This window comes from Nilaparvata lugens, chromosome 8 (assembly GCF_014356525.2).
Source record: "Nilaparvata lugens isolate BPH chromosome 8, ASM1435652v1, whole genome shotgun sequence".
Classification (NCBI taxonomy): domain Eukaryota; kingdom Metazoa; phylum Arthropoda; class Insecta; order Hemiptera; family Delphacidae; genus Nilaparvata; species Nilaparvata lugens.
Genome location: NC_052511.1, coordinates 49517611 through 49533719, shown reverse-complemented (window position 1 = coordinate 49533719; position 16109 = coordinate 49517611). Strand labels below are relative to the sequence as shown.

At 35.2% G+C, this 16109-nt stretch overlaps 1 protein-coding gene across 2 annotated transcripts; it reads left to right on the top strand.

The window, feature by feature from the left end:
* Positions 1-2658: 2658 nt before the first annotated feature.
* LOC111048690 (serine/arginine-rich splicing factor 2) lies at positions 2659-15340 on the top strand. 2 transcript variants are annotated; one of them, XR_005572104.1, is made up of 5 exons: positions 2659-2983; positions 3956-4090; positions 10300-10479; positions 11663-12945; positions 14309-15340. XR_005572104.1 is itself a non-coding variant. In XM_022334619.2 (4 exons), exons 1-3 carry the CDS (start codon positions 2802-2804, stop codon positions 10457-10459), a joined length of 477 nt encoding a protein of 158 aa, XP_022190311.2. In that variant the 5' UTR covers positions 2661-2801; the 3' UTR covers positions 10460-10479; positions 14309-15340. The 2 variants fall into 2 exon arrangements, 1 of the variants encoding a protein (XP_022190311.2); XM_022334619.2 differs by lacking the exon at positions 11663-12945 and having other exon boundaries at positions 2661-2983.
* The last annotated feature ends 769 nt before the right edge of the window (positions 15341-16109 follow it).

Sequence of the window (16109 nt, the reverse complement as noted above, 5' to 3'; positions counted from 1 at the left end):
ACTAGATTATTATCAATTTTAAGTTCTAACTCAACAATCAACATTTTATGAAATAAATTCATTAAAATATTCAATAACAATTATTTTTGGGGTTGAAAATAAGAAAGTTTTATAAAGAGGCTTAATTTATTAGTAAAAAACTATTAATTTATGGTATAGTCCTAAGTATATTTAATATAGTGTACGGTACTTATAAACTATACAGTTCAGAAAGACCCAATTACATAACAAAAAATCTGGTGTGGTACACTCACACAACTTTCCTTGCTCATTGAACTATTTAAAATTTTACATCTATTTTCGCTTAAAAACCTTTCCCCTTATTTTGATCAAATATTTCTCTTGTAAAAAACATCCACGGAACAAAGTGCCCTTTTTATAACCCTACCTTAAAATTTCCAATATAGTTCGCTAAATAAACCTAAGCCTCAATATCAAACGAGAATAATTTAGGAGAAAAACATAATGACGATTGACGGCAACATATTTGCAACTACGATCAGACTACTGTATATGTGTATATACAATTGTTTTCAGAGTACTTTTTCCTTTATGTAAATATTGTGAAATTCGATGTTTTTTTTAAATTCGTCAAAACAGCTGTTCTACAGATGAAATATCTTGACTATGACTGTGTTCTTTTATAAACTGCTCTACCTACCCACGGTATATGGAAGAAGAAAAAGTAAAAACCGTGTTCCTACCTACCTCATGCACGAGAAGGAGGTTACAAAGTCCATTTCTCAAGGATTGGGTGGACCCCCCATTAGTACCCCAGGAAAAAGACTCATGTCAGTTGATAGAGCTAATAAATAACTATACAGGGTATGGATTTGAAAAGAATCGTTAAGCCGCGTTTACACCGGAGTTGGCAACCAATGATTGCCGACATTTATCGGCAATTTTGAGTTGCACGCATTAAAACAACTGCAACTCGCATTGCCAACCGTAGTTGGAGACCGATTTTGCGAGTTGGCAATCGAAATTTGGTTTTCCGACCGGAGTCGGTAAAGATCAAAGGCGGTTGCCAACCCCGGTTGGCAATGCGAGTTGCAGCGCTAACTTCAGTTGCAACTTGAGTCTGCAACTACCCCGCTACCCCTCCCGCCTGTTGGCTCCACGTGGTCGCTAGCTATAATGTAAGCGCTATACATTACTCAAGCTAAGCTATAGCCTATATTTCTTAAGCTATAGAGTTTCTTTGTTTGATTTGGAGTTTTTTTTATGTATACATTTATTTCTAATTTTATGAATTGTGTTACTTTGGAACATTAACTTAACTTTGTGTTCATATTTTATTAACAAGTCACTACCAGGTTGCAACTTTTTTGTCTAGATTTATTAACTAGATTTATTAACAATTAACTTTTGTCTAGATTTATTTAACTCAGTGCACAACGTAAACAAATAAAAGGTATCTAAAAATAACAATATTTAGTAATTTTCTTTCTTTGCTCACCTGTATGTTATCCTTCAGGAAACCTATAACAGCCTCACAAACCTCTGGCACTAAAATAGATATCGCACTTTTGGAAACTTTAAACAAATAACTGAGACTAGTATAAGAGTCGCCACTCGCCAAAAAGCGCAATGTAATAGCCAATCTTTCTCGCACTGGAATTGCTTTCCTGTAGTTAGTATCCTGTTTACTAATTATGTGTCCAATACCAACAATTAAACTTTCAAAATCGTCACTTGACATACTTAAAAGTTTTTTACACTGCCATCGCATCTCAATTCCCCCGTCAAAGGATCTGTATCATCTCGATTTAAATCATTTAAAAGATCGCTGCCGCTATACTTTGCTCTTGCCTGCAATGAAGGTCGAACCCAGTATCTTCTCGGTTTTTCTACATTTTGATAGAATAACACACGCTGCCGCAGCAAGAACAACCTCTTCAGCACTCGACATTCTACATACTGTCTGATTTTCTACATACTGTAAAGTTTAGTTGCAGGTTGCAGACCTAAAAACAAACTATGTGCCCAGGTTGCAAGTACAAGTTGCAGACTTCCATCGGCAACTAGCGTCTGCAATCGAAATTGGCAATTTTTTATTGCCAACTCCGGTGTAAACGCGGCTTAAGAGCCGTTTTTGAGAAAATCGTGAAAAACATGGCTTTTTTAGTAACTGTCATTTTTCTCAAGAATATTACGGAGCTCCTGCAATTTTCACAGAAATGAGACTCATGTCAGTTGATAGGGCTTATAAATAGCTATCCATGGTATAAATTTGAAGAAAATCGTTAGAGCCATTTTCGAGAAAAACGTAAAAAACATGGTTTTTTAGTAATTATCCGCCATTTTTTCCGCCATCTTGAATTGAATTTTATTGAATTTCTTATTGTCGGGTCCTCATGGTATAAGGACCTTAAGTTAAAATTTCAAGTCAATCGGTTAATTAGGAATGGAGTTATCGTGTTCACACACATACACACACACACAGACCAATACCGTACCCAAAAATCATGTTTTTGGACTCAGGGGACCTTGAAACATATAGAAAACTTGAAATTGGGGTACCTTAATTTTTTTTGGAAAGCAATACTTTCCTTACCTATGGTAGTAGGGCAAGGAAAGTAAAAATAATTTCATCGGTTTAAAATTGGGCGCCAAATATTGCCAGCCAATCAGAGTTGAGAAAACAAAAGCCGCCATTTCACCGGCCGCCTTGAGGAAGTGATCAAGTCAGTCAGTCGCCATGTTGGAATCCTTCTCTCATGTGTAGGACTGAAGAAGGCATCTGTTTCTTGGCGGTTTTGAACAATATTTGACGCATTTTTGATAAAAACTTATTCAAAATGAGTTTTGGAAGACCACCCCCTCGAATTGAGGGTATGGTTTCTTTGAAAGTTGATAATCTCACCTATAGAACAACCACCGATGATTTGCGACGTGTTTTCGAACGATGTGGAGAAGTTGGAGATGTTTACATACCTCGTGATAGATTTACCAGGGAAAGCAGAGGATTCGCTTTTGTCAGGTAATTATTAACTCAAAACCATAATTTCTTAGATAATTTTAAAAATTCGTATTTTAATTTTATTTTAGGTATGCAACACACTTTAACCGACACTCGTTTCTCATAGCATTTTGGCGGGGGAACAATGATGTCAATCCTAGGCTATTTGTGTCAATACGTATGTTATTTTTATTGTTTTAACAATACACATCTAATGTAGTTAGTTTAATTAATGTTCAATGTTCAGTAAGTGCTTGTTTTACATTAATTACTTTTAATTTCGTGTAGAACTCAATTCCGGAAGTTCTTTTTCGACATTGTTTTAGCACCGTACATGTGTTGTTACGGTAGATTTCGGTTCTCCAATGTAATGATTTTACACATATCTGTGTTGTTTTGTTTAGAAAATTTGATTAAAAATATGTTTAGTTTGAGTAATTTATGAAATTGAATGCAAAAAGTTATTTGAAAATCGAATCTTATTGTTCAATCTTGTTGGCAAGGTTAGGTTGCTACGATCAGCTTTCAGCACCAAATTAAACAGCTATTGTGTGATTTGTTTGCAATATTATATTTTCAAAATTGATTATTACATGAAAAAACATTGTAAATGATACAATAAAACAGAATTAGATAAAATTAATTAACATAATTTAAACAACCATAAATCAGATTCCGGCAATTTCAAGGACGCATAACAATTTATTGTTTGTTGTAAGATCTGTTACTCATTGTTGTTTTCCATCGTTGCTATTCTATCCGGGAACAAATGCAAATAAATAATGGTATTATCTACTTTGAAAGTTCGATCAATGCTTTTTTCGGTAGAAATGAATAAACAAACATTCAACTGTTTTATTTACTGCGAATGTTTTGTGGTTTGGTTGAGCAGTAAAGCTATTTTTTCTTGATCCTTTTAGTTGGGTTACATTGCTTTCAGGTTTTGTTTATTAATTGTTTTCTGTTTATAAATATAATTTAATTATTTTTTAGGTTTTATGACAAGCGTGATGCCGAAGATGCACTTGACGCTATGGACGGGCGTTTGCTTGACGGCAGGGAGCTGAAAGTTCAGATGGCGCGCTATGGAAGACCATCGTCTCCATATAGGCGTAGTCGCAGGAGGAGGTAATTATTATTAATCAAACTATACATTATTAAATCATTTTTTGGCTTGGCAATTAACCATTTAGTTGAATCATATGTGTAGAAAACATAAATGCTAGTAGATAAACCATGAATTAGCCGTTTTTACAATTACAAATATCGGGGAATCGAGCCTCGCTCGGAGTAAAAAAGCATGAAAAAATTGTTACGATAGAAATTATAATATATAATTTATAGTTCACACAGAAATGTTTTATCTAATCACAGTGAATTGAGATCAATTCCCTGAAGAATTCAAAAATCTCTCACAAAGTCCTGGTTGCACAAAAGGCGGTTAAATTTTAATCCGGATTAATTTCACGTAAACCAAATCAAAGAAGACCATTCCATAAAGATCGCTTATCTGATTGGTTCTACTGGAATTAATCAGGAGTAAAATTTAACCAGCTTTTGTGCAACCGGCACTAAGTACCTGAGTCATAATTTTATCTCAGTCCCACACACATGCACTCGCTCACTCACTTCAATTATCAACAGACGACGAAATTATCATCTGTTCTTCCAAGGATGAATAATTATTATCCTTTTAATGTCGTTCAGCGAGCTTTCCCAAGGATGAGACCTAGTGCAATTGAATTTTTATATTATAAACCTACTTATGTTTCAAATTTTGTGAAAATCGTTAGAGCCGTTTTCAAGATACGTTGGACATACAGAACCAGATAACCATATACAGAAATTGCTCGCTTAATATAATAGGATATTGTCGGCCAACACTCATAATGAGTGTTCTCCGATTGGCTGAAAATCAGCTTTTGGTAAGATTACCCAATTGGAGGATATTAGGCTAATTGAAAATGACAATATCTCTTTCATTCACCTTAGTTTTATTTTGAAAGAAAATGTGTAGTGATATGTGTAGAAAACTGTTATCAAACTCGCCGATTTCTCGACGACACGACAGAACAGTAAGCTGATTGTACCAACGTTAACCTAATCAGCCATTCGGAGAAAATTTTGTCATGGCGTCAAGAAATCCTATTATATTAAGCGACCAATTTCTTTATATATCTGGTTGTTTTTATATCTGGTTATTTATGTTTTACGGATCTCGAAAACGGCTCTAACGATTTTCACGAAATTTGAAACATAGTAGGTTTATGATAGGCTATAAAGATTCGATTGCACTAGGTCTCATTCTTTGGAAAACTCGCTGAACGACATTAAAAGGATAATTCATCCTTGGAAAACAGATGATAATTTCGTCGTCTCTCGATAACAGAAGATGCGTGTTCCTGTGTGGGAGAGAGACAGAATTATTTCCAGCTGTGTAATCATAATCAATCAGCGAGAAATTTTATCTAGCTAGACAATTTAATCGATTTGATCAACATAATCTGATTTGTTGACATGACATGATAATCCTCCTAAACTAGACTAGGCTATATTATAATTTTCAAAGTTGATCATTATTTGACAATATTTCAAGTGATTAGTGAGTGTTATTTTGTTATTTAATTTGGTTTGTACATAATCTAAATTATAATTTCTTTTGATTTCAAATGTTTAAACAGAAATTTGAACCTGAATTCAAGTGTATGGAACATAACCTACTTTCTGGACTATTTATAGTGTATAAATCAAAATTCGGGAAAGAAACAGTTTTGGGCTGTGCTGTTAGTACTTCCCCAATCATTTTAAAGAATTGTGTTTGGATTATCAAAAGTCAATAAATAAATAACGAGCGAAGCTCGGTGCCCCGATATTCGTTAATTAAATCGGTAGAAATAGCTAGAAATCAGTAACGTATAGAAAATTGTGTCTTGTGTCGGCTAAAAATCAATACAGTATGGCCCGGTTGCACAACAGCCGTTTAAATTTCAATCGTGATTAATTTTACGAGAACCAATCAGAGAAGGCGTTTCAGAAAAGACGGTTTCTCTAATTATTGGCTCTCGTTACATTATATTAATCATGGTTAAAATTTAACCGGCTGTTGTGCAACCGGCACCAATTGTGGTAATGGACTGTTCCGTAAATTTTCTCTAAATGCGGGAGATGAGTATTCCAATGTTTTCTCTCCTTTATCTCAAATGATTTTTAATGTTGCATCCACACTAGCGCCCAATGCGTACAAATGACGACGAGCGCGAGAGTGTGGATGGTTGGTTTGCTAGCGCTCGCATTCATTGGTCTCCGCTTGCCATCGCACCATTTTTGTCGAGCGAAGGCGAGTGGCCAGCCGAGCATCCACACTCTTGTCAAGCAATCCTGGCTGTTCCCTATTTTGTCGTTTGATCAGCTGATTTTTATGTGTAATTGAGTTGCTATAGACAAAATTCCAGTTAATAGTTATGGCTAACACTTGGACTATAGTAAGGTCCAGTTTATAACGGCAGTGAAGAAAGATAAAAGATAAATGTTGCCTATCTTCTGTCTTGTCAATGCCTTCTATAGACGGTAGCTGATACAGGGTTATTGATGTAATATTAACTGTTTAATATCGGGGCACCGAGCTTCGCTCGTTATTTTTATTTATTGATAAACGGAACACAATTCTTAAAAATGATCGTGTTTATATTTTATAGCTGGCTATACGTCAGCTTATGAATTTCGGGGATGAGATATTTTGATTTTCCACAGACGCACTCTCTCACTCACTTTTTTATTATCCACAGACGACGAAAGTCTCCTAGTTTTTCTTAGGATGAATTATACTTTTAATGTCGTTCAGCGAGTTTTCCCAGGGATGAGACCTAGTGCAATCGAATTTCTATTGTCATAAACCCACTATGTTCCAAATTTCGTGAAAATCGTTAGAGCCGTTTTCGAGATTCGTTGGACATTAATAACCATAAATAAATATAATTAATCAAATATAAAAATACATAAATTGCTTGCTAAATATAATAGGATTCTCGTTTAAAATAATCAATTATATTGCTTTGAAGAATTTTATTATGTTTCCAATGATGTATAATACGTAATTTCCGTCCATAAATAACGAAGCTAAACGTTCCAAAAGATAACATTGATCTTATGGGTCATTCAATCCAATATGGCGGTAGATGACCCGCACTCTTAAGCAATAAGACATTATATTTTTCAATAAATTTATAATGAATTTTCATAATTAAGACGGAATATTTTGTTAATTATTAATTCTACATTGTTAAAAGACGATCTGTCAACAGAGCAAAGCGAGAAAGAGATAGCACAATCAGCTTTGTTGAACGATAGACAAGGATAGCAATACCATTGTTAAACAAACACTGACATTATAACGTGGACCTCCTTACTATAGACATATTTATACAACATCGACCGGTTTCGCATGAACGAAAACGTGCCTTGAGGTATAAATTATTATTGTTATGGTCAGTTGATCAGATTTATTATTGAATTGAAATTAACAATTGTTATTAAAATTTGTAGTATTTTAGTGAATTGATACATTGTACTTGATAGTTAGATAGATAGATAATTGCCCTTATTCTTCACACTTTAAAATATTTCAAGTGGTGTGGGCGAAGTTGAGGCAACAAGGGAGACCCCTCTTTCACTTAACCATAGCACAAATCTTTTTCACCAATCATGTATTAGATCCTAGGCCTACACTGCGACGTTGCAATATCGTAGGCCGCGGCCTTGTATTAGAGGTGGCTATGACTTAACTCATGACCGACACTATACTACGGAGTGAATAAGGCGAATTTCACACCAAGGGTGACCGTCCACTGGAACCGTATCCAACCGATCCGTTCGGCCGTTGGATCGGACGAATCTGCCGGCCGTTAATTCGGCCGAATATGGTCGTCCATTGGAACCTTTCACGTCAGTCTAGTTCAGTAGTTGGCTGAACTATTGAATATTGAATTAACTACTATCATAGCAAAGAACATTTTTCATAAAATTTTTGAATAAACAAAAATCCACTAAATTAGTTATTCATTACAATAATCTTACTTTCAGATTCTATTTGTTCAGCAGTCTTTGTCCACAGATTCCTTTGAACATCACGACGATGATATCTTCTGTCTCGCATATCTCACAATGGAACATGCTCTTGAACCAAACTTATCATTGTCCATAGTTACAACTTTATAAATCAGCTTCGAAAAACAAAACCAAACAAGACTGTGAAACAATTTTAGGTTAGGAGCACTTTATTTTCTCAGCTCGACTAGTTAGTTCGGCCGGATAGAGCCGGAAAATCCCATTCAATTCGGATCGAAAAATTGATCGGCCGGAAACGGTCGTGCACGGCCCTAAGAACCTGTTGCAATGGACAAGCATCTATTCCTTTCTTTGATGGGGGATTGTTCGGACGAGTTCCGTGGTTTTCGGCCAGTGCTAGTTCAGACAAAACGGTTCTAGTGGACGGCCCTTCCTAAGCTGGGCTAAGCCGAGCGGAATCTGCCTGCGTTCGCACTGAAGCCGATTGCCGATTCGCTTTTTAAGACATTTTTTAGTTGAAAATACAAAATATGCGCAACTCACTAAGTGGGTATATCGAACTAAACTGAACTTTACTTTTCTTGTTCGTCACAATTATTAAACTGCATTAAGGGAGCAACGATCCCGCAGTATATGACACGTCAAAGTTTAATCTAATATCTACCATCCCTCATATTTCAACATAACAGATCCCACATAACATACATCAATCAAACATTATTCAACAATGAAGTCTGCTAACCTGTACGGACACAATACAATAAGGAATTCCCTGAGTGTTTTTTTGAACTTCTTCAAGCCATGAATTTCTCTTATGTGAGATGGGATTGAATTAAAAAGAAATTTGAAAAAAGGGAAATTTGAAAAGGGATTTGAAAGAAGGCAGAATCCGCTTGGCTAAAAACGCTTGAGTTGGGCGTCAAGCCGACTGCACAAATCCGCTCGGCTTGACACGGCGTTGATTTGAAAGCTCCCGACTGAATCCTGCATAGTTAGCACGCATGCGGATGATTCCGCCCGGCTCGGCTCGGCTCGGCCCGGCCCAACTTTGAGTGGGCCGTCCACTAGAACCGTTTTCGTCCGAACTAGCATCGGTCAAAAACTACAGAACTCGTCCGAACGATCCCCCAACAAAGAAAGGAATAGATGCTAGTCCATTGCAACAGGTTCATACGGCCGTATCCGGCTCTGTCCGGCCGAACTAACAAGTCAAGCTGACACAACAGAGTGCTCCTAACCTAAAATTGTTTCACAGTCTTGTTTGTTTTTGTTTTTTGAAGTTGTTCTGTTTTATAAAGTTGTAACTAAGGACAACGAAAAGTTGATAAGTTTGGTTCAAGAGCATGTTCCATTGTGGGATATGCGAGGCAAAAGATATCATCGTTGTGATGTTCGAAGGAATCTGTGAACAAAGATTGCTTGATAATGAATAACTAATTTAGTGGATATTTGTTTATTCAATTTCAATATAATCATTGTTTATGGAAAATTTTGGTGGCTATGATAGTAATTAATTCAATAATTGACAACTAGATTAACGTAAACGGTTCCAATGGACGACCATATTGGGCCGAATTAACGGCCGGCAGATTCGTCCGATCCAACGGCCGAACGGATCGGTTGGATACGGTTCCAGAGGACTGTTACCCTTAAGGTGTGAAATCCGCCTTATTCACTCCGTAGTATGGGGTCGGTCATGAGCTAAGTCATAGCCACCTCTAATACAAGGCCGCGGCCTACGATATTGAAACGTCGCAGTGTAGGCCTAGAATCTGATACATGATTGGTGAAAAAGATTTGTGCTATGGTTAAGTGGAAGAGAGGTCTCTTCTTATTGCCTCAACTTCGCCCACACCACTTGTAATATTTTAAAGTGTGATGAATAAGGGCAATTATCTATCTATCACTATCTATCAAGTACAAGGATCGGTTGAATACGGTTCCAGTGGACGGTCACCTCTAGTGTGGAACCCCACTAAAAGTAATTTTCATTTACTTTTGAATTAATGATCATACCTGGACCGAAAATTAAGTGGCTAAGCAATGATGTGTGATATCATAACCTAATAATACTCTGGGCAACATAAACTTCTTATACAAATTTTGGAGAGAAATGGTAGAGACTCAGTCTAGTTTTTCCTACATGGTTGTAATTATATTATGATTATATTGTCTTGAACAATTGATAAAATGAATTCGATTCGCATTTTTGTCTAATTTCTTTGTCTTAAGGCAATTAATTATTCAATTAAATTGTTTGTCTCATGTTTCAGGTCGCGTTCAAGGTCGCGCCGTCGCTCCAGGTCGCGCGGTCGCCATCACTCGCGATCAGAGTCGCGTAGCCGGTCGCGTTCGCGGTCTGGCAGCAAGAGTTCGCGCGGTCGTGACCGCTCGCGTTCCAAGAGCCGATCGCGCAGTCGTTCCAAGTCGTAAGGCGACCAATACTGCTCACGGTTAGTCATTTATTCATTAGTAATAATTGGGATCTAAAATTAGATTGAAAATTTGCAAATATTTTGTCCAATGCATGCCAAAATTCATATCAGTAGGTGATGGGAACAAATACATAAGTAATAATACAAATCTTGTAAGCAAAAACCCATGTAAGTAATGGGTAATGAGTAATTCATAAGTAATAAGTAGCCGATTGTTGGCTGACGTTTATTGTCATGTCACCCAGAATTTCATTTCCAATTGGCTGAAAATCAGCTGTTGCTGGAGGTTAGTCAATCGGAGACACATTATGGATGTCGTGACTAACTTGAATGTCGGCCGACAATCGGTCATTGTGAAAAAAAATTAAATGCTAGTCTAATTTCAAGAAATGAATCTCCTAACTCTTGAATTATGATGATATTATGAAAACTGATTTTTTTTAGTCCAAAACTATCAGTTCCAAAGTTTCACCAGAATTTCATAACAGAAATTAGTCCTTCAAAAAATTGTGATCATTATCATACTAAACGAATTCTTCTCTTGACAAAATAGCCGGGAAACTAGGACTTCGAAATTTGTTCTTGTAAGAGAGTAGAACATTTCTAAGTTGGAGGCCATTTGCTTGAACTTAGTTCAATTCTTACCAAATTATGACAACTATGATATGACGACTATGTGTTCCAGGCATAGCTCGCTCTGCTTATAATAAAGAGGACGTGATATTTTGAATTCAAAACAAATCAAATTTATTCACTCGAAATTCATAAAAAATATTCACATTCACAAAAGTATAAAACGACAAGTTACAAGTGAATTGATTAGATTTCATTACGTGATTGGTGAAATGCTTTCAATATAGATTGGTGAAGGGAGATTAGGATACAGACATACAGATCCAAACAGCTTGTATTCATGGTTGTTTTTCATCCAATATGAGATATCTGTCTTGTCATTTCAGCATGAAAAGATTTTTAGAAGAATGTTTCATACTTGCAACTTCAAATTTTAAACTGTTAAGACTCCTAATAAGGAATTATTTTTGTATCTATTAGTTTTATTGGTACGTACTTCGTGGGACATTATGATATGTTTGAAATTTTTGTAAGAAATCGATGAAAATTATTGGTTTTTCTCGAAATTAGCTGGCAGCTCTAACCTGAAACTTTGATGGAATACTGTAATAAGTTTTCTGTCCCACAGGTGGCGGTTTGTATAAATTTGGCAGCTGGGGCTGACTGATAAAGTTTGCTGATAGCTGAAATTCTAAAAATAAATAAAAATGTAGGATCCAATTCAGATTGAATTTAAAAGAATTCAGGATTCAGAGAAAAAAGTTTGACGTTGTGGAGTTTGCCAACTGCCTCCTGATTAGATGATTGAAAGATTTTTCTGAAATAGCCTTAGATCATCAATGTTTGCTTTCAGTCTTTGACTGGTGGTTTGGAAGCCACCTAAAATTGGAATTTTTGTCTCACGTATTTGTTTTTCAGGCAATTAATGGTAAAAGACAATCCCCTCTTTGTTCCCCGTTACAATCAGGGATTTTCAAGAATGTAGAATTTTTTGCTTTTCATGAATATATATCTCTACATATATTCAGATCTATATCGTAATTGAATATAAAGTAAAGAAATTTTACAGATGGAGGGACATGGAAGGGAATATTTGGGCTGCGTCATAAAAGTTTCCCTTATTAAGTTTTTCCAAATTGGGATTCACTTTGAAATGTCAGCATTTCTCTCATAAATCACGTGGATGCTGACATTTTGAAATGAATATCACTAAAGATAATTGACGCCGTGTCTCAATACACGAATTAATGAAAGTTTTGGATTAGACCAGCATAATATAAGATACTACCTACTGGTCTACTTACGTCCATTAAATTTAACCACCTTAAAATGAAGTTATCTAACGGAAGCAATGTCAAAAGAAACCAATAAACGACAATATGACGTCATTTTACAACGGTTAAATGTAATATACCAACGTGTAACTGGGCATGAGTGAATTCTATGTAGAGTATTATAGTAATTGAGTTTGGTCTTGAGTACTACTCATTTGGATATGAGGGATTAGACGGACCAAATATACAAACCTGGGATCCTGTAAATGTGGGGTTTTGACAAATAATTTATGTATCTTGCTAATTTGATAAATTTCTTGACTTCCTCTCACAAAAAGTGACTGGATCATATAAATATATGTTTTGATTGAAGAATGAAGTATCTTCCAAAATGATTTTGGAAAGTTCATTAGATTCCTCTCAATAAAAATGACTGAAATATTTGTGAAGATGATTTGAGGGAAGTATGGAGTATGGGAGTATGAAGTATTGGAGTATTGGGCTTAAGCTGAAGCAGGAATGCTGTAGCAGTTAATCAAAGATCAACTAAGGTGATGTAGCAGTTAATCAGAGATCAACTTAATGCTGATCAAGTAGCCGTTAATCAGAGATCAACTAATTGCTGATCGGGAGACTGGTGAGTTTTGTAAACTACTTGCTGTCTGGGTTTAATTACAGATTTCAATTATTTAAATTACTAATTGATTTGTCTTATGTGGTATGCAATTTTATTCTGGTATGTATGTATGTGTGGATCTCTGAAAGTACAAAATTTTTTGAATTTAATTTGTATCTGTATTGATGTTGATTATTTATTTTATCAAATTATGAAATTTGAATAGGCTAATTCAGCATGAAATCAGTCTTTGTTGAAATGTCTATATATTCAGTTGAAACTTTGTAAAATTGAACCAATTTCTAAATTAATCGTCTTGGACCTGTAGAAATTTATGAGTTTCTCAATTCAGAAAGATTCCATATTTCCAATGCTATGAAATGATGTTATATTAATCCCAAACTGAGCCCCCGTTCCTAGTACTCTTATTAAATCTAATGAAACCTTGACCCTATAGTTTTAATGATCTATTGGAGTTAATAAGTGTCCTAGAAACTGGGCCTGAATATCAAAAATTGAGGCTATCTAGTCTGATAATTCACAATATAATATTCAGATGAAGTTGCCATGTTTTTTTTAAATATTTTATCTTTCATCCGTCTAACTATATATAGTTGTGTCGCTGTAAGAAGTCACGCGGAAATATAGATATACTCTATCTTAGCTATTATGAAATCTCATCTTCATTATCTATTATAGTTGCAAGAAGTCACGCGGAAATATAGATATACTCTATCTTAGCTATTATGAAATCTCATCTTCATGATCTATTATAGTTGGAAGAAGACACGCGGAAATATAGATATACTCTATCTTAGCTATTATGAAATCTCATCTTCATGATCGATCTTATCCATATTATTTTAGTCCTGTTATTTTTCTTGTAATGACAGAGGGGGTGTATGTGGAATGGGATGGAGTTTCAAGTCGTTATTCCATGAGCTGAAATTTGGAAGTATTCAAAACAGCAAGCCAAAGAAACTCCTGGCACCGGGCCGCATATACAGTGGCCGAACTATAGGAAATATAGCTCTTTTCTGATGATATCAAGCCAAGTATCAAGTATTTACTTCAATCAAGTATTTTAGGGGCTGAAGAGTGGGACTGAGTCTTTAAAAGTGACCGAAATTTGAGTTTACTAAAAATAATGAAAGTAATCTTGTTTAAGTGAAATTCTAAACTTATCAGATTATTTTAACAACAGTTGAAGTTGAGGTGAGACTCGCTTTGAACTGTCAGGATTAGTAGAATGGGAAGGTGTTGATGTTATCTGTAAGGAAAGCTGACAGTTCGAAGTGGATCTCATTATAGAAGTAATTATGATATCTTATTTTCACTGTCTTTTTACGATTATTTCTAATTGTTTTCTTTGTCTCTATTTCAGATCCAGATGAACACGGACATGAAAGGCAAAAGAATGCAAGCTTAGTTTTGTTTTCAGTTTGTTGAATGAAGCAACTATTTTTATTGAAAATTCATAAGATAATATTTGAAATTAGTATGTAATAAGCAGAATATTAGTGATAGTATCATTGGAGCTTATCATTTTTAACATGTACAGGGCTTTTTAATCGATAATAACTACATTGAGTAAACAGTTTTTGATTAGAGTTAGAACATAGAAGCTTAGTGAAGCTAATTTTTGGAAATCGCTGTTGGTGGATTGAGGGTAATTTTTGGGTACTAAATTTTGAATTTTTTGTTTCAATTAGTGTGGCCCCAGAGTCTTAAAGTTGAATGAATTCAACTGTAAGTTCGCACTTGATGGTAACTAAATACGAAATGTTTTGTAATTGAAATAGGTATAAGACTTTTGTAAGTGAACAAGAACATGTTGAATATTTCTTATAGTTGAGGAATATTGCAGACTATTCCATCCATAATTTGGACGGTTTTCAAATACGGTTGAAACTTTCTTTGATGATCAGCTTAGGTTGAAATTTAGTTTCTATTTATTAGTTATGCTACTTGAAAACTCTGCACTGTTGTTATTATAAAGAATATACCTCAATAGTTGAACATGATTGTTGAAATAATATTTCTAGATTGTTGATCAGTCTGAAAAAATTGATAAATAATCAGTTGTTGGTTTATAATTGTCACCAATTACATCACATTATCCGCTTCAAAATTCTGTATAATTCAGACCAAACTTTGGCTTGAATTTTGTTTTCAGGATATAGCCTAGCCCAAACAGTACTTTCAGTAATATTTATCTATTTATTCAGTAAGACATTTATCTTATAGGAGTTATGAGATGAAGTTTGGAAAATACTAATCACAGTAATTCGTGTGTCCAATAAAATCAACGTTATCCATCACCTTTGTTTATTGTAAGCCTTTTTCAACAATATTGTAAGCATTTTATTTCCTTATCAAATATTATCTCAAATATAATTTTTATTAAATATAAAAATGGAATAATTATTTATCTATCACCTCCTGCTTGATTCTATTCTGGTCTTGTTAAAGGAGTATTCACATATCAGTGTAAGGCTCAACTCACACTTAGGCGACTCAGGTCGAGAAGAGACTCGACTCTAGTGGAGAGCATGTGTTTTCAATGGTGACGTCGCGGAGACTAGAATAGACTGGTATGAGTGTCACCATTTGGAAACACATGCTCTCCACTAGTGTCGGGTATCTTCTCGACCTGAGTCGCGTAAGTGTGAGTTGAGCCTAAGTGTCTCATTCAGTGTTCAGTGATAATATTCTTCCCCTGAATTCTAATTGGACTAGTTAGATCGGGCTAAGTGGGAATGGCCCAATTAGAAGTCATGAAAGAATATTTTCACTGATACTGGTATGTGAGAATTTGTCTTGAGGATCGTGTAGTGTTGTGAATGAATCTAATGAAGTATATTATATTTCCATTTATATACGGTACAACCAGGGGGCCTATTACATGTGATTATGCCTACAAGCTAATAATTTGATATTTTCCTATTCTAATTGACCGAGCGAAGTAAAGTCTTCTAAGATTCAAGTCGATGCTTTGGCATTATTTCTCTTAATGTTTAAATGTTGCGCATTCACGGCGAAACGCGGTTATAGATTTTCATGAAATTTGTCAGGTATGTTCCTTTTTTAATTGCGCTTCGACGTATATACAAGGTTTTTGAAAATTTTGCATTTCGAGGATAATATAAAAGGAAAAAGGAGCCTCCTTCATACGCCAATATTAG

Coding starts and splice junctions, on each gene's coding strand:
- LOC111048690 (XM_022334619.2), top strand. CDS start 2,802: ATGAGTTTTGGAAGACCACCCCCTCGAATTGAGGGTATGGTTTCTTTG. Junction 2,984..3,955: donor AGAGGATTCGCTTTTGTCAG/GTAATTATTAAC, acceptor ATTATTTTTTAG/GTTTTATGACAAGCGTGATG. Junction 4,091..10,299: donor AGGCGTAGTCGCAGGAGGAG/GTAATTATTATT, acceptor CTCATGTTTCAG/GTCGCGTTCAAGGTCGCGCC.